The following is a 19,142-nucleotide window of genomic DNA, read 5'->3' on the forward strand; positions in this document are numbered from 1 at the left end:
ACGAATTGGTGAACATTGCCTAAACGGATCTCCTTGATAACCAGGAATGCAAATACAGTTAGGGGTATGACTAATAACCCGACATTCTGCATTAGCTCCACATGTTCCAGGACATGGATCTTTGCACTTTTGATTGATACAGGCCAAATGACTAGAACATTCTGAATTACTGACACATTCAGGTTTACAATTTGGTGGTGTTCCGATAAATTCAGGTAAACAAGAACATGATGGTGAATCACCAATTGGTTTGCACTGAGCATTTGGCCCGCATGGTGATGGTTGGCATGGGTTTGTTGGTTCAACAACAGGGCTTTCTTCTATAATTACAAAATGGGGTCAAAATTTGAAGTTAATTTTAAGTTAGTAGTAACCTACGTATTTGTAAACATCTGATAAACGGATCACCAGTATATCTTGGGGGGCAGCTACAAATTGGGTTGTGATTGACAACTTGGCAATGCGCACCAAAGCCGCATGTTCCCGGGCAGGGATCAATACATTTTTGGTTAACACAAGCTTGATTCAAAGAGCATTCTGAGCTGGTTACACACTCTGGTCGACAAGTTGGTGGTGCACCAATATAACCAGGTACACAAGAGCATACTGCTTGTCCATTGATTTCACTACATTGACTGTTTGGTCCACATGGGGACGGGTTACAAGGGTTGGTCTTAACCGGAACTAAAATTATTATTGTATTACTATTTTGAACTTTATAAAAATCTGGGGTATATTACTTGGTATACGAGAGCACAAAATGAACGCATTTCCTGTATGATCTGGAATGCACGAACACATTGGGATGTGATTAACTACATTGCATTCTGCGTTCTGGCCACAAGTGCCAGGGCATGGGTCCTTGCATTTGTTTCTGATACAAGCCAAGTTTCTGTTGCAATCTGAGTTCAAGACGCATTCTGGTCTGCAACCTCTGTAAGGATCACCATGATATTCTGGTAGGCAAGTGCAAACACCGTCACGGCATTGAGCATTAGGCCCACATGGTGATGGATTACATGGGTCAGTAGCAACAGGTTCCGGTGGTGGTGGTGGCTTGGGATAACAATTTGTAAACGGATCTCCAGTATAACCATCTGGGCATGTGCAAATTGGGGTGTGGTTGATAACACTGCAACGTGCACCTGCTCCGCATGAACCTGGGCATGGGTCTATACATTTCTCTCTAATACAAGCCAAGTTACTTGAACATTCAGGGTTGATCAAACATTCGGGTCTACAATTTGGTGGGCTTCCAATATAATTTGCTAAACAAGAACATGATGGAGATCCTCCAATATCTCTACATTGAGAATAAGGTCCACATGGTGATGGTACACACGGGTTTACATATACGTCATGCACTGGTTCAGGAGGTGGTGCTATAATATTTATGTAAATAGTATTTCGTTGATTTAGAAGTTTTAAAAATATCTTACGTGGTATAGGATAACATCTAGTAAATGGATCTCCAGTATGACCAACATTGCAAGAACAAATAGGGCTGTGGTTAATTACATTGCACTTGGCATTCAAACCACATGTTCCAGGGCATGGATCAATACATTTCTGGTTAACACAGGCCTTATTTTGTGGGCATTCTGAACTAACAGTGCATTCTGGTCTACAACTTGGTGGTGCTACCAATATATTCTGGTAAACAAGAACAAACCGCTTGGCCATTGATCTCACGGCATTGACTATTAGGTCCACAGGGTGATGGATTACAAGGGTTAACAGGTTCTTGTTGGACCGCTAGAAATACAAAGTTATCTACATATTTATACAAAGGGGTTTATATATCTTACGTTGTGGTGGTGGTACGTTACAATATTTAAATGGATCTCCAGTAAAACCAGGTCTACAAGTACAAGATGGCAGGTGATTGATAACCTGGCAATCAGCATTTTGTCCGCATGTTCCAGGGCATGGGTCTTTGCATTTGTTGCTTATGCACGCTTTATTGGATGGGCAATCAGAGTTGAGAATACATTCAGGCCTGCAACCCTCATAGGGGTTACCAATGTATTCGGGCAGGCATTGGCATGAACCAGCGCCATTTTGTTCTCTACAAATGGCATTAGCGCCACAGGGGGATGGCGAGCATGGGTTTCTTATTTCTTCCGCTTGAACTGATAAATAATTGGTGTTACTTTAGGGTTACCAAACCGTTCAGTATTAGTTTTAACTTTCCACAAAATTCCGCATATAATATAATATATATATAATATAATATATATAATATACATATAATATATATATAATAATAAATAAATTAATTTAATATCTAGTGGCTGCATTTTGTTTCTGTCATCAAAGCAATCAGTTTCAACTTACTTGGCGGTAATGTGCACGCAGTGAATGGATTGCCAATGTATCCGGTTTGACATACGCAATTTGGTGTGTGGCTAACAACTTTGCATTCCGCATTCTGACCGCAAATTCCAGGGCAAGGGTCTTTGCACTTTTGATTGATGCATGCCAAGTGACTGGCACATTCGGTATTACTGACACATTCAGGGCGACAATTTGGTGGGCTTCCGATAAAGGTGGGCAGACATGAACACGAAGGGGATTCATTAATATTCCTACATTCTGCATTTGCACCACATGGTGATGGCACACACGGGTTTGTAGGACTAACAACAGGTTCTTCTTCTACAATCAATCCCAGAATAGTTTAGAAACCAATCTGAATTAATAATACAATATAATTACGTTTTACGATGCATCTTGTGAACGGGTCACCAGTGTACCCAGGAGAGCATGAACAAATTGGATTATGATTGATAACTTGACAGTTGGCATTTAGACCGCATGTTCCAGGGCAAGGGTTGATACATTTCTGATTAACGCAAGCTTCATTCAGAGGACATTCTTGACTTGTTACGCATTCAGGTCTACATGTTGGAGGTGCACCAATGTAACCAGGAACGCAAGAGCATACAGCTTGGTCGTTAATTTCACGACATTGACTGTTTGGCCCACATGGGGACGGATTACAAGGGTTTGTTTTAACCGGAGCTATAAGAAATGGCAAATTATTTCCTAACCTTGTCTCAAGAATAAAAATCTTACGTGGTATTGGTGAACACAGAATAAACGCGTTTCCACTGTAGCCTGGGAAGCAAGTACACATCGGAATGTGATTGATTACTGAGCATTCAGCATTGGTACCGCAGGTACCAGGACAAGGGTCTTTGCATTTGTTGCGGATACAAGCCAGGTTTCTGTTACAGTCCGAATTGAGGACACATTCAGGTCTGCATCCCCTATATGGATCACCTTGATATTCTGGTAAACAAGTACAAATACCATCCCTGCATTGAGCATTAGCCCCGCATGGAGACGGATTGCAAGGGTCTGTAATAACAGGTTCCTGTTGTGGTGGTGGTGCTGGACGGCAACTTGTAAATGGATCTCCTATATATCCTTCAATGCATGTACAGATTGGTATGTGGTTTCGGACATTGCAAACGGCATTAGATCCGCATGATCCAGGGCATGGGTCACGACATTTTTGATTGATACATGCAAGATTACTAGAGCATTCTGAATTGATTGTACATTCAGGTCGACAATTTGGTGGACTTCCTACAAAAGTAGCAAGACAGGAGCAAGAAGGTGAACCTCCTATATCTCTGCATTGAGAGTTAGGGCCACATGGTGATGGCACACAAGGGTTTACTACCACTGGTGTTGGTGGTATATGTTGGGGAGCTAAAAATGCAATAAAATAGATTGACTTCTAGAAATTGTTTGATGGGGTTATCTTACGTGGTATATTGTAACAACGTGTGAATGGATCTCCCGTGAAACCACTCTGACAAGAGCAGATTGGGCTGTGGTTGATAACTTGGCAATGTGCGTTAATACCACAAGTGCCTGGGCATGGATCAATACATTTCCGATTTACGCATGCTTTACTTAAGGCACATTCAGAACTAACTGTACATTCTGGTCTACAGTTTGGTGGGCTACCGATGAATTCAGGCAAACAAGAACAAACCGCTTGATTGTTTACTTCACGACATTGGCTGTTAGGCCCACATGGTGAAGGTTGACAAGGGTTTATTGGTTCTTGTTGGACAGCTAAAATAAATATTAATTCGCGCATGGGTTTAAGATTATTTTGATTAACTTACGTTCTGGTGGAGGTAAAGTACAATAAGAGAATGGATCTCCAGTATATCCTGGTAGGCATGTGCAAGATGGTAAATGATTTTTGACATAGCATTCAGCGTTTTGTCCGCATGTACCAGGACATGGGTCTTTGCATTTATTAGCAATGCATGCCTTATTTGATGGGCAATCTGAATTTAAAGTACATTCAGGTCTACAACCCTCATAGGGATTACCAAGATAATCAGGCAAACATGTGCAAGATCCAGCGCCATTTTGTTCTTTGCATATAGCATTAGCGCCACATGGTGATGGAACACATGGTGTTCTGTGCTCAACTGGTTTTGCTAGATATATAAATAACAATATTAAAAAGGGTTCCTAATTGGGTATTACTAGACTTACGTTGGTCAAATTGGCATTGTCTGAAGGGATCACCAATATAACCAGGAAGACAAATGCAGTTTGGTGTATGACTAACCACACGACATTCGGCATTAGTTCCGCATGTCCCCGGGCAAGGATCCTTACATTTTTGATTCATGCACGCCAGATGGTTTGAACATTCTGAGTTACTAGTACATTCAGGGCGGCAGTTTGGTGGTGAGCCAATAAATTCAGGCAAACAAGAACAAGACGGTGAATCACCAACTGCTCTACAAATACTATTATGACCACAAGGTGATGGATTACATGGGTCTACTGGTTCCTGAAGAACAGGTTCTACCGCTAAAATAATTTAATCAGTGGTTGGTATTGTCTTCAATTCCTGAAAATAACTTACGAATTGGGTAGCAACGTATAAACGGATCACCAGTTTCTTAGCTGGGCAACTACATATCGGGTTGTGGTTAACCACTTGGCAAATTGCTCCTATTCCACAGGTTCCCGGACAAGGGTCAATGCATTTTTGATTTACGCATGCTTGATTCAAAGGACATTCTGAACTGATTACGCATTCAGGTCGACAAGTTGGTGGGCTACCAATATATCCTGGTACGCAGGAGCATACAGCTTGGTCGTTTATTTCCTACATTGACTGTTTGGTCCACATGGACTTGGGTTGCAAGGGTTTGTTTTAATTGCCGGTGGAATACGATTACACACAACAAAGGCATTTCCGGTGTATCCAGGAATGCAAGAACACATTGGAATGTGATTGACTACGTTGCATTCAGCGTTCTGGCCACAGGTGCCAGGGCATGGATCTTTGCATTTATTTCTAATACAAGCTTTGCTTCTGTCGCAATCGGAGTTTAGGACACATTCTGGTCTACAACCTCGATAAGGGTCACCTTGATATTCTGGTAAACAAGTGCAAATACCATCACGGCATTGTGCATTAGATCCACATGGTGATGGATTGCATGGATCAGTAGCAACTGGTTCCGGTGGTGGTGGTGGTTTTGGATAGCAATTTGTAAATGGATCTCCAGTGTAACCATCTGGGCAAGTACAAATTGGTGTATGATTGATAACATTGCATACTGCACCAGTTCCACATGAACCTGGGCATGGGTCAATACATTTTTCTCGAATACAAGCAAGGTTACTAGAACATTCTGAATTGATGGTACATTCTGGTCTGCAATTAGGTGGGCTTCCTATATAATTAGTTAGGCAGGAGCACGATGGAGAACCACCAATGTCTCTGCATTGAGAGTTAGGCCCACAAGGTGATGGCACGCATGGGTTAACAGGCGTGTGTTGTACGGGTACTGGAGAGGGTGCTACAATTTATATAAATGACAAACATATTTTATAATTATGTGATTGCCAATTCTTACGTGGTATTGGGAAGCATCTGGTGAACGGATCACCAGTATATTCTGATTGGCAAGCACAGATTGGGCTATGATTCAAAACATGGCATTGTGCGTTTAAGCCGCAAGTGCCTGGGCATGGGTCAACACATTTCTGATTAAGACAAGCTTTGTTTTGGGCACATTCAGAGCTGACTGTACATTCAGGGCGACAACCAGGTGGACTACCGATATATTCCGGTAAGCATGAACAAACTGCTTGACCATTCACTTCACGGCATTGACTATTAGGCCCACATGGTGAAGGCTGACAAGGGTTGGTAGGTTCTTGCAAAACCGCTAAAATATCTCCTACTTATATATTGGTCCTTATAAAGTTTATAATTAACTTACGTTCTGGTGGAGGTAGGTTGCAATATCTGAATGGATCCCCAGTATAACCAGGAATACAAGTACAAGACGGTAAATGATTGATAACTTGACATTCCGCATTCTGACCGCATGTTCCAGGACATGGGTCTTTGCATTTGTTGTTGATGCATGCTTTGTTGGAGGGGCAATCAGTGTTCAAAGTACATTCAGGTCTACAACCTTCATATGGATTACCAATGTAATCACTAATACAGGTACATGCACCAGCGCGGTTCTGTTCTCTGCAAATTGCATTCACACCACAGGGTGATGGATGGCAAGGGTTAACAGTCTCCGTAACAACAGGGGCTAAAATAGTATTTAATGGTAATTATTATTCAAAAATGTTTCTTTGATTGAGATAATCTTACGAGGTGGAGAATTGCATCTGATAAACGGATCACCAATATATCCTGGTATGCAAACACAGTTTGGAGTGTGGCTCAGTGTTCTACATTCAGCATTTTGACCACATACTCCTGGACATGGGTCTTTACACTTTTGATTTATACAAGCCAAGTGACTAGCACATTCTGAGTTACTGACACATTCGGGTCTGCAATTTGGTGGGACTCCTGTGTAATTTGGAAGGCATGAACAAGAAGCCTGATTGTTTATCTCGCGACATTGTGCATTTGGTCCACATGGTGATGGATTGCATGGATTTACAATTTCTACAGGAGCTTGTTCTAAAATATTTTGAGTTAGACCTGAATTTTTTACTGAAAATAAAAATGTCTTACGAATTTGAAGACAACGAATAAATGGATCACCAGATAATCCCGATGGACAACTACAAATTGGATTGTGGTTGACAACTTGACAGATAGCCTCAACCCACATGTTCCAGGACATGGGTCAATACATTTTGATTAACACATGCTTGGTTTAGAGGGCATTCTGAGCTGGTAATACATTCAGGTCGACAAGTTGGTGGTGCGCCAATATAACCAGGTACACAGGAACAAACGGCTTGTCCGTTAATTTCACGGCATTGACTGTTTGGCCCACAAGGGCTTGGATTACATGGATTTGACTTAACTGGTGCTAAAATTATTTTATTAAGATATATTACCCTAAATGAAAGGAGATCTTTCTTACGTGGAACCCTATTGCATAGAATAAAAGCATTTCCAGTGAAACCTGGCAGACAAGAACACATCGGGATGTGGTTAACCACATTACATTCAGCATTCTGTCCACAAGTACCAGGACATGGGTCTTTACACTTGTTTCTAATACAAGCTTGGTTTCTGTTACAATCACTATTCAGGACACATTCAGGTCTACATCCTCTATAAGGATCTCCTTGATATTCTGGTGAACAGGTACAAACACCATCCCTGCATTGAGCATTAGGCCCACATGGTGATGGATTGCAAGGGTCTGACTGTACCGGTTCAGGTGGAGGTGGTGGTTTTAACCGACAAGCTAAAAATGGATCGCCAGTGTATCCCTCAAAACAGGTACAAATTGGCGTGTGATTAATAACCCTGCATTGGGCATTAGTTCCACAAGAACCCGGGCATGGATCTATGCACTTTTCACGAATGCAAGCAAGATTACTTGAACATTCTGAATTAATTGTACATTCAGGTCTGCAATTTGGCGGGCTACCAATATAATTAGGTAAACAAGAACATGATGGTGAACCACCTCTATCTCTGCATTCAGAGAATGGTCCACAAGGTGACGGCAAACAAGGGTTTACATAAACAGGGTCCTGCTTTGGTGGTTGTGGAGCTAAAAGAAAATTAATTAGGGTTTCCTCAAAGCTGTATTGCAAACAGCTCTTACGTGGTATGGGGTAGCATCTAGTAAATGGATCTCCCGTATGACTAGCTTTACAAGTGCAAATAGGGCTGTGATTAATCACTTGACACTGCGCGTTTATACCGCATGTGCCTGGGCATGGATCAACACATTTTTGATTCTTGCAAGCTTGGGTCAGAATACATTCTGAACTAGTAACGCATTCGGGTCTACAACTTGGTGGGCTACCTATAAATGTGGGCAAACAAGAACAAACCGCTTGTTCATTAATGTCACGACATTGGCTGTTAGGCCCACAAGGTGATGGTTGACAAGGGTTGACGGGTTGTCTCACAGCTGAAATAGGGTACCAAATTTGGTTTATCAATTGAATTAGTAGGCTACCATCAATCTTACGTTCATCTGCTGGTGGTAAGGTGCAATAACTAAACGGATTTCCTGTGTAACCTGGATCGCAGTTACATGTGGGCAAATGATTGACAACTCGGCAGTTTGCATGTTGACCACAAACACCCGGACATGGGTCTTTGCATTTATTGTTCATGCAAGCTTGGTGTGACGGGCAGTCGCTATTATGAATGCATTCAGGTCTGCATCCTTCGTAAGGGTTACCAATATGATCAGGAATGCAACTGCATGAACCAGCGTTATTGCGCACTTTGCAAATTGCGTTGATGCCGCACGGACTAGGCTGGCACGGGTCTAAAAATTCTATTGGCGTACTTTGGACTGAAACGGGACAATCATTACCACCAATTAGAAAACTATATTGCTTTGTTGAAGCGTTTGATTGCAGCGGGGGTAGTGGCGCAGTTTGGCATTAATGTTTGGCATGTGTGGGCTTGGGCTTTGGCGGGGCGAGATTTGGTTAAGCGCAGTTATGTATTATGTTTCAGCTTGATTTTCGTTACCGCAATGAGTTTTGGCCAAAGCATTATTTCGTTTTGGGGTTGGTATTTCCGCAAGGAGGGCGTATACGCAAGGTCTTTAAATATAACGCTGTTACCATTGGAAATCACTTACCTTTTTTGATTATATAAATAAGAAGCAGTTTGAAGCGAGAAGCGTTTGGAAAATAAATAAAAACAGAATCAATAACGTTGATACAAGGTGTTTCATTAAAAACACATTATATCAATCATTACTTCCCGGAAAATAAAATAATTCCTCCACCAGACACGCAAAAGCAGAATTTTTATTTTATTTTATTTTAATAAAAATCTGTTAATTTTTGAATATTATTCTGCTCCAACGTTGGCATGCCATTTATTAGTTATAAAACACTCACCAGGTATAATACTGCAACCGGTGAATGGATCTCCATTGTAACCAGGAATGCACGTACACACTGGGTTATGGTTGATCACTTTACACACTGCATTAGAACCACACGAACCCGGACACGGATCACTGCACTTTTGACGAATGCAAGCTAACGAGCTCGAGCATTCCGGATTGATGGTACACTCCGGGCGGCAATTTGGCGGCGCACCAATAAAGTTCGGGAGACACGAGCAAGCGGGACTTTCCCCTCGGACTTGACAAACCGAATTAGCACCGCACGGAGATGGCACACACGGGTTTTCTGGTACTTTTGGTGTGTCTTGCACTAAACAAAAAAAAGGTTAATCATTTTTCAAAATGAAAAATAAATCAATATAGATTACCTATGATTGGGTAGCATCTGGAGAATGGATCTCCTGTATTACCGCTGGTACAACTACAAATTGGGTTGTGATTGATCACTTGGCATTTCGCGCTTATTCCACAAGTTCCCGGACATGGGTCTATGCATTTGTTGTTGAGGCATGCTTGAGTCAGGGTGCATTCCGCACTGACTACGCATTCTGGTCTACAAGCTGGTGGACTACCAATGTATCCGGTTTGACAGGCACAGACCGCCACTGAGTTGATTACGTTGCAAATGCTGTTAGGGCCGCAGGGTGATGGGTTGCATGGTTGTTTATGTTCAACAATTACAATCGGGCGACAGGAAGTGAATGGATCACCTTCAAAACCTGCTGGGCAACTGCATGTAGGAATATGGTTTACTACATCACAACGGGCGCCTTGACCGCAAGTGCCTGGGCATGGGTCAATACATTTGTTGTTACTGCATGACTTATTTGGTGAGCAGTCTGCGTTCATTGTACATTCTGGTCTGCAACCTCGGTAAGGATCTCCATGGTATTCTGGTAGGCAAGTGCAGAGGCCATTGTTGCATTGTGCGTTGTTTCCACATGGTGATGGATTGCATGGGTCGTCATGAACTATTGGTGCCGGTGGTCTTGGATTGCACTGAACGAAAGGATCACCAATATAATCTTGAATACAGATACAGTTAGGAATGTGGTTCTGTATCCTACAGTCGGCATTGAAGCCACATGAGCCTGGGCATGGATCTCTACACTTTTCAGTAATACAAGCGAGGTTTGAAGGGCAGTCTGTGTTGACAACGCATTCAGGTCGGCAGTTTGGAGGTGATCCAACATAATTTGCGAGGCAGGAACATGATGCTTGATCACCGTTTGCTCTACATATTGAATTTGCTCCACATGGCGATGGTAAACAAGGATCCCGAGGTGGTTCAGGTTCAGGTGTACGCGGAGGTGGTGGAGGTTCATAGCAACGCGTAAATGGATCTCCAGTGAGACCATGCGGGCAACTACAGATTGGATTGTGGTTGATGACTTCACATCTTGCACCCACTCCGCAAGTTCCTCGGCATGGATTGGCACATTTGAATTTATGGCACGCTTTGTCCTGAGGGCATTCCGAACTGACAACGCATTCGGGTTTGCAATTTGGTGGTGTTCCAAAATATTCAGGTTGGCAGGAACACACAGCATGGTCGTTGATATTTCTACATTGACTGTTAGGTCCACATGGGCTTGGATTGCATGGATCAACCACTGGTACATCATCAACTGGTGGTTGAGGTTCTGGAGTACAACTAGTGAATGGATTTCCAATATATCCAAATACGCAAGTACACGTTGGCACGTGGTTGATAACACTGCATTCTGCATTTGTACCACATACTCCCGGGCATGGGTCTTGGCATTTGTTTCGGATACAAGCCCTATTTGTGGGACAATCTGAACTGAGAACACATTCAGGTCTACATCCTTCATATGGATTTCCTTGGTAGTCTGGCAAACAGATACAAGATCCAGCGCCATTTCGTTCTTTGCAGACTGCGTTGGCACCACATGGAGATGGTTCACATGGTTTTGGTATGTCTTCCTTTTGCACAATACATTGCACAAATGGATTACCAGTAAATCCGGGAGAGCAGTAGCAAGACACGGTGTGACTGATTACTCGGCACTCGGCGTTCTGACCACAACTACCTGGGCATGGGTCAATACATTTGTTATTGATACAAGCTTGATTACTTGGACAGTCTGGGTTGATAACACATTCTGGTCTACAGTTTGGTGGATTGCCAACATATCCTGCTACACAGGAACAGGATGGACTTTCACCAACATTTCTACAAACTGAATTTGGTCCACATGGAGATGGCAGGCATGGATCCCGGTAATCATCATCAGGTTCAGGTGCTCTGGGCAATTCTCTACAGCTTTGGAATGGATCTCCAGTTTGTCTTTCTGGACAACTACAAATTGGGCTGTGATTGATAACTTCGCAACGTGCTCCAATTCCACAAGATCCTAGGCATGGGTCTGTGCACTTTTGATTCACGCATGCTTTTGTCAGTGGACATTCCGAGCTAACAATACATTCTGGTTTGCAATTTGGTGGTGTTCCGAAGAAGCCTTGCACACAAGAGCAAACGGCATGATCATTTACGTTTCGGCATTGACTGTTTGGTCCACATGGTGATGGATGGCATGGGTCACGTTTTGGTTCAGGCGCTGGTGGTTCTTGTACGCGGCAGTGAGTGAATGGATCGCCTGTGTAACCATCTTGGCAGGAACAAGTTGGAATGTGGTTGATTACATCACAACGTGCGTTCTGACCGCAGGTTCCAGGGCAAGGATCTTTACATTTGTTTCTAAGGCATGCCTTATCTCGGCTACATTCATTGTTCAGAACACATTCTGGTCTGCAAGCCTCGTATGGATTGCCTAAATATTCTGGTAAACAGGTACAAACACCATTGTTGCATTGGGCATTTGGCCCACACGGAGATGGGTCGCAAGGGTCTTCTGGCCTTGGTGTTGGGGCTTTAATATTTTCAATGGAGTTAGTATTCTGGTTGAAAAAATTGGGACGTAGTTAAACTTACCAGGTGGTTTTGGTCTACATTGAGTAAATGGATCCCCTGTATATCCTTCCTCACAAGTACAAATTGGAACATGATTGAGAACATGGCATTTGGCACTTGCACCACATGAACCAGGGCAAGGGTCTCTACATTTCAAGTTGATACAAGCCAATTGGCTGCTACACTCTGAATTGATAACACATTCAGGTCTACAGTTTGGAGGGGCTCCTACATAGCTAGGCAAACAGGAACAAGACGGAACGCCATTACGGATTTGGCATTTAGAGTTAGGTCCGCATGGTGACGGTTGGCATGATGGTGGGCGTTCTGTTGCTGGTGGTTCAGCTTCAACCGCTGTTTACACAATAAATAATTACCCTTAATGTTTAACATAAACCCTAAGTTACTTACGTTGTGGTGAACATCTTGTAAATGGATCTCCAGTATAACCAGGTGGGCAAGCACAAATTGGGTTATGATTTTTCGCGTAACATTGAGCTCCAATTCCGCAAGTATTCGGGCATGGGTCACTGCATTTCTGTTGCAGACAAGCTTTGTCCAGTGGACATTCTGAGCTTACAACGCATTCGGGTTTACAGTTTGGCGGTGCACCAATGAAATTAGGTAAACATGAGCATACGCTATGACCATCAACATTGCGACATTGACTATTAAGGCCACACGGTGATGGGTTGCATGGGTCTTCAGGCCTGCGGGTCACAACCTCCACAGGAATTTCTCTACATTGGAAGAATGGATCACCGGTAAAACCAGGCAGGCATACGCAAGTCGGAACGTGTGAGTTAACATGGCACTCGGCTAAAATGCCACAGGTTCCAGGACATGGGTCAACGCATTTGAATGCAACGCAAGCCAACTGTGGACTGCAATCGTTACTAGTCTCACATTCTCTGTGACATCCTCTGGTCTTATCATAAGGATCACCCAGATAATTTGGTGGACAGATGCAAGCACCAGCGCCATTTTGTTCACGGCATTCAGCGTTTGGTCCACAAGGTGATGGAGAACATGGTGTAGCTGGCGGAGTCCTTTCAGATGCTGTAAATAAAATCAGGTTATGTGAATATGGTTTCTAGACATAAAAAATCTGAACCAGATTTCTTACATGGTGGTGGCGGAGGTAATTGACATGCAACCAGAGCATTTCCAACAAAACCAGGAAGACAAGAACAGACAGACTTATGGTTCACAACAGTACAGATAGCATTTTGACCGCAGTACCCAGAGCAAGGATTTTTACATTTCTCATTTCGACATGCAAGATTGTTGGCGCATTCAGAATCACTAGTACATTCAGGTCGACAATTTGGCGCACGACCAATATAATTAGGTAGGCAAGAACAAGCCGCTTGGTCCCCAATAACTCGGCATTGCGAGTTGGGACCGCACGGTGAAGGGTCGCATGGGTTCACAACGGCTTTTGGCGGTGGTACTAAAATGGAAAATCATTGACATTTACCAATAACAGCAAAAGAAGAAAATCTTACATTCAATCAAAGAGCAACTGACGAATGCGTCACCACTGTAACCAATGGGGCAACTACAAATCGGGTTGTGGTTTATAACTTGACATTTAGCATTGTGGCCACAAGTCCCGGGGCAAGGGTCAACACATTTTTGATTAGAACATGCTTTGTTTTGTGGGCATTCTGAGCTGACAACACATTCAGGTTTGCACATAGGTGGTGCACCAATATAACCCGCGTTGCAAGAGCAAACGGCATGACCGTTTACTTCCCTGCATATAGAATAAGGTCCACATGGAGAAGGCACACATGGGTTTCTAGGTTCCTCGGCCACTAAATAAAAGAAGATTTAAGTCACAGGTGAAGAATAGATCAATAAAGTGCAATATCTTACAAACTACAATAAGAGAACAAGAAGTAGATGGGTTTCCAGTGTATCCCTGAATACAGCTACAGCTTGGAGCATGGTTGAACACATGGCATTCTGCGTTAATCCCGCAAGTGCCAGGGCACGGATCCTTGCATTTTTGATTTACACATGCTTTACTGCGATCACAATCTGAGTTTGTCACACATTCCGGTCGGCAACCTGTGTATGGATCACCGAAATATTCTGGTAAACATACACAGGAACCCGCACCGTTGTGTTCCCTGCATTGGGCGTTAGCACCGCAAGGTGTTGGATTGCAAGGATCACGTGGAGTTTCAACCGGTAACGGAGCTAAAAGAAACACATGCATAAATAGAAAGAACACAAACAGAATAATTAATCTTACTAAGTGGAATAGGCCTGCAACCCGAGAACGGGTCGCCCGTATACCCATCTTCGCACATGCAAACAGGCGCATGTTTTATTACTCTACATGAAGTGAAAGCACCGCAAGAACCCGGACATGGATCCACGCATTTCTCATTCTGGCATGCAAGGTTTCCAGCACATTCAGCGTTTATTGTACATTCGGGTCGACAGTTTGGTGATCTACCAATATAGTTGGGAAGACAAGAGCATGCCGCGTGTTCACCTACAACCCTACATTGAGAGTTGGGTCCACACGGTGAAGGTATACAAGGGTTGCCACTTGGCACAACAACAGGTCGTTCTAGAAATAAAAGAGTTACAGAAAGGTTCTACACAGAACTAAGGGTTAGTGTGTGTCTTACTTTCTTCTTGATTGCAACGAACGAATGGGTCACCTATGTACCCAGCAGGACAACTGCAGATTGGGTTGTGGTTTATAACTTGGCAACGAGCATTTAGACCACAGGTACCTGGGCATGGGTCTTGACATTTGTTGTTGAGACAAGCTTTGTTTTGAGAGCATTCTGTGCTGACCACACATTCGGGTCTACATGATGGTGGTGTACCAATGTAATTTGATAAACAGGAGCAGACGGCATGACCATCTACTACTCTGCATTGACTGTAGGGACCACATTGTGATGGTACACATGGGTCTGATTTAGGTTCATCATGAATAACTACAAAATTTATAAGTTTAGAAAGGGTTTTAATGTGCTTTTGGGAAAGCTTACCAGGTGGAGGTAAATGACATGACGATAGAGGGTTACCAATATATCCAGGTAGACAATTACAAACAGGGGCATGGTTTGACACATGACATTCGGCATTAAGACCGCAAATTCCAGGACAAGGGTCTCTGCATTTGTTGTTCAGACAAGCCAGGTGTCTTGCACAATCTGAATTGGTTACACATTCCGGTCTACAACTTGTGTACGGATCTCCAGAATACTGATCAATGCAAATACAAGAACCAACACCATTTCTTTCTTTGCAAATTGCATTTGCTCCACATGGGCTTGGATTACAAGGGTCACTTGGTATTTCAACAGGTTGTACCACTAAATAATAATAAGATAATAAATTTGGGGATTCCTCTAACATTTTTGGGAAAATACCTGGTATGATACTGCAACCAGCAAATGGATCTCCAGTATATCCAATAATACACATACAAACAGATCGATGGTTAATAACCTGGCATTCGGCATTAGAACCACAAGAACCTGGGCATGGATCCTGACATTTTTCATTAATGCAAGCCAAGTTACTTGGGCATTCAACACTGATTGTACATTCAGGTCTACAGCTTGGAGGACGACCTACATAACCAGTTTTACATGAACAAGCTGGAGTATTACCAATTGCTCGGCAAATAGAATTTGGTCCACAGGGCGATGGCAGACAAGGGTTTCTAGTTGGTTCAATTACAGGGCGTTCTAATAAAACAATATTCAAATTTAAAAATTGGTTCAACTGAAAAAGTACCATTATCCTTACTTTCTTGTTGAAGACAACGAACAAACGGATCACCTACAAAATCAGCCGGGCAACTACAGATCGGATTGTGGTTTACAACATGACAACGTGCGTTTAACCCACATGTACCGGGACATGGATCAACACATTTTGTATTGACGCATGCCTTTTGCAAGGAGCAATCCGCACTGATCATGCATTCAGGTCTACACATTGGTGGGCTACCAATATAGTTAGGTTGACAGGAACAAACTGCATGACCATTCAAAACCCTGCAAGTACTGTATGGTCCACATGGGGAAGGCACGCACGGGTCTGATTTTGGTTCCTCGTGAATAACAGGTGGTGGTAAATGGCAAGCCACAGCGGGATTACCACTGTATCCAGCAAAACAGAAACAATTTGGAGCGTGGTTGTTAACCCTGCATTCAGCATTAATACCACATGTGCCAGGGCACGGATCTGTACATTTCATGTTAACACAGGCTTTGTTGTGAGGGCAATCAGCATTGATAACGCATTCAGGTTGGCAAGCAGTGTATGGATCACCGAAATATTCTGGTAAACAAGTACAGGAACCTGCACCATTGCGTTCTTTGCAAACTGCATTTGCTCCACATGGAGATGGGTTGCATGGGTTTCTGACTTCTTCAACAGGTTGAACTAAAATATTAATATGGTCAAAATCTAATTCAGAAATTAATGGGGGTTCTCTTGTCTTACTTGGGATTGGTGAACATCCCACAAATGGGTCACCAGTATAACCACTATGACAGGTACATAGTGGGGCATGGCGGACAACAACACAATTAGTGTTAACTCCGCATGATCCAGGGCATGGGTCTCTACATTTTTCATGTAAACAGGCTAAGTTACCAGGGCATTCCGCGTTAATGGTACATTCAGGTCTACAATTTGGAGGTCTGCCAATAAAGTTTTCTAAACACGAGCAAACACCCTGATCATTTATGACCCTGCATTGGGAATTAGGCCCACATGGTGAGGGCACACATGGGTTGCCAGCTGGTATTACAACAGGTGTTTCTGAAAGTGTAAATTGTGTAATTGATATTCCTAAGTTAGTGATTGTTAGAGTTAGAGGTAGCTTACTTTGCTCCTGCAAACATCTAATAAACGGATCTCCAGTGAAACCAGGTGCACAACTACAGATTGCGTTGTGATTTACAACTTGGCAGCGGGCATTCAAGCCACACGTACCGGGACAAGGGTCCTGACATTTGTTTTTAATACAAGCTCTGTCCTGATTACAATCCGCGCTTATGGTACATTCTGGACGACAACCAGGAGGTGTACCAATGTAGTTTCTCTGACAAGAGCACACTGCGTGACCATTTATATTTCTACAGACACTATATGGTCCACATGGAGATGGTAGACATGGGTCTGTAGGTTCATGCACAACTAAAGAAATTGAAAATTAGAGTATAGATCAAACAAAAGTTGTTGAGAGATTACTTAGTGGAGGTGGTGGTATCAGTTGACAAGAAGTCGAAGGGTTGCCTGTGTATCCTGGCAAACAAGTGCAGACTGGGTTGTGATGAGCTACCCGACATTCGGCATTAAGGCCACAAGTGCCAATACAAGGGTCTTTGCATTTGTTATTAATACAGGTACGGTCAAAGGAACAATCGGAATTCATCACACATTCAGGTCTACAAGCCGAATATGGGTCACCGAAATAATCGGGTAGACATACACAAGATCCAGCACCATTGCGTTCATTACACGCCGCATTTGCACCACATGGTGAAGGGTTGCACGGGTGACGTGGTTCTTCCACGGGTTGTATAACTAAAAGACATAGTATAATAGTACAACAGATCTTCAGAAGCAAGGGGGTTTAGTGTAGTAAGTGCGGACACAACTAAGACTAAATTAGTAGACTCGGTTAGTCTACTTACTCAAATGACATCCGGAAAACGGATCACCTATGTAACCCGGAATGCAATAGCATATTGGGACATGATTGATACATTTACATTCCGTATTAGAACCACATGCGCCCGGGCATGGGTCAATGCAGCGTTCATTTACGCAAGCTTTCATTGCGGGACAATCGGAATTAATGAGACATTGGGGTCTGCAATGTGGTGGGCGTCCGTAATAAGTGGGCAAACATGAGCATACTGGGCGTTCGTCAACAACGCGACATTCAGCGTAAGACCCGCATGGTGATGGCGAGCAAGGGTCAACATGTTCCACCACCACTGGTTCTAAAAGAAGATCATGCAATAAGCAACATTCCAACCCTGCAATAGTGACATGCTTACTGATATCTAACACGCATTTGTTGAATGGATCACCGATGTGACCCGGTGGACAACTGCAAATTGGGTTGTGTGCAACTACTTTACACAGAGCATTGTATCCACATGTTCCTATACAGGGATCAACACATTTTTGTGCTCTGCATGCGCGGTTTAACGCACATTCTGAATTGACTATACATTCGGGTTTGCAATTTGGTGGTGCCCCAAGATAACCAGCATCACATGAGCAAACTGGTCTATCATGGTCAACCCGACAGATACTGTAAGGTCCACATGGTGAAGGTAAACAAGGGTGTCTGCGAGGTTTTTCTATGACAACTGTGAAATTATCTTTAGTAAATAGATTCTGGTCAAAATGGGTTGGGATAATACCTAGGTCAACTTCAACACGGCAGTGGGTCAATGCATCTCCGACAAAACCGGAAACACATGTACACACAGGGTTGTGATTGATAACATGACATTGGGCGTTAATGCCACAACTTCCGGGACATGGGTCTCTACACTTTTTGGCTAAACATGCTCTATTCGAGGGGCAATCGCTGTTCATTAAGCACTCTGGCCTACATCCAACATACGGATCCCCGAAATAATCTTGTAAGCATTTGCATGAACCAGCACCATTTTGTTCTTTGCAGATAGTGTTTGCCCCGCATGGTGACGGATTGCAGGGGTCGATGGGCGTATCTAATTGCACTATGTACACAATGAAGAAAGTGAAGATTGAAATACATGCAGAAAACATGAAATCATGAAAACCCAACACATAGAATCTGATAAAAA

General features: G+C 43.1%; 1 protein-coding gene and 1 long non-coding RNA gene across 2 annotated transcripts in view; one reads left to right on the top strand and one right to left on the bottom strand.

The window, feature by feature from the left end:
- Nucleotides 1-19,142, bottom strand: part of dpy (fibrillin-like protein dumpy) — an 85,664-nt gene that overhangs the window by 17,497 nt on the left and 49,025 nt on the right. The window contains 39 exon segments of the mRNA XM_065317191.1: nucleotides 3-320; nucleotides 379-684; nucleotides 741-1,382; nucleotides 1,440-1,638; nucleotides 1,640-1,755; nucleotides 1,809-2,132; nucleotides 2,338-2,658; nucleotides 2,719-3,720; nucleotides 3,778-4,092; nucleotides 4,146-4,469; nucleotides 4,528-4,851; nucleotides 4,907-4,942; nucleotides 4,945-5,154; nucleotides 5,157-5,852; nucleotides 5,910-6,224; nucleotides 6,279-6,605; nucleotides 6,668-7,129; nucleotides 7,132-7,167; nucleotides 7,170-7,343; nucleotides 7,398-8,039; nucleotides 8,094-8,405; nucleotides 8,466-8,798; nucleotides 9,358-9,678; nucleotides 9,737-12,262; nucleotides 12,325-12,657; nucleotides 12,715-13,362; nucleotides 13,430-13,756; nucleotides 13,812-14,123; nucleotides 14,185-14,511; nucleotides 14,567-14,890; nucleotides 14,952-15,269; nucleotides 15,324-15,650; nucleotides 15,708-16,028; nucleotides 16,090-16,731; nucleotides 16,792-17,112; nucleotides 17,179-17,490; nucleotides 17,545-17,880; nucleotides 17,991-18,302; nucleotides 18,360-19,055. Of these exon segments, the coding sequence (XP_065173263.1) occupies nucleotides 3-320; nucleotides 379-684; nucleotides 741-1,382; nucleotides 1,440-1,638; nucleotides 1,640-1,755; nucleotides 1,809-2,132; nucleotides 2,338-2,658; nucleotides 2,719-3,720; nucleotides 3,778-4,092; nucleotides 4,146-4,469; nucleotides 4,528-4,851; nucleotides 4,907-4,942; nucleotides 4,945-5,154; nucleotides 5,157-5,852; nucleotides 5,910-6,224; nucleotides 6,279-6,605; nucleotides 6,668-7,129; nucleotides 7,132-7,167; nucleotides 7,170-7,343; nucleotides 7,398-8,039; nucleotides 8,094-8,405; nucleotides 8,466-8,798; nucleotides 9,358-9,678; nucleotides 9,737-12,262; nucleotides 12,325-12,657; nucleotides 12,715-13,362; nucleotides 13,430-13,756; nucleotides 13,812-14,123; nucleotides 14,185-14,511; nucleotides 14,567-14,890; nucleotides 14,952-15,269; nucleotides 15,324-15,650; nucleotides 15,708-16,028; nucleotides 16,090-16,731; nucleotides 16,792-17,112; nucleotides 17,179-17,490; nucleotides 17,545-17,880; nucleotides 17,991-18,302; nucleotides 18,360-19,055 (16,437 nt within the window).
- Nucleotides 6,046-9,305, top strand: LOC135803548 (uncharacterized). The gene is made up of 2 exons (XR_010550836.1): nucleotides 6,046-6,125; nucleotides 6,177-9,305. It is a non-coding gene; the product is annotated as an uncharacterized lncRNA (long non-coding RNA).

Source organism: Atheta coriaria, unplaced genomic scaffold, assembly GCF_025399875.1.
Source record: "Atheta coriaria isolate IRGN ID8LTWV9N9 unplaced genomic scaffold, Caltech_Dcor_3.1 hic_scaffold_3_pilon, whole genome shotgun sequence".
Lineage (NCBI taxonomy): Eukaryota > Metazoa > Arthropoda > Insecta > Coleoptera > Staphylinidae > Dalotia > Dalotia coriaria.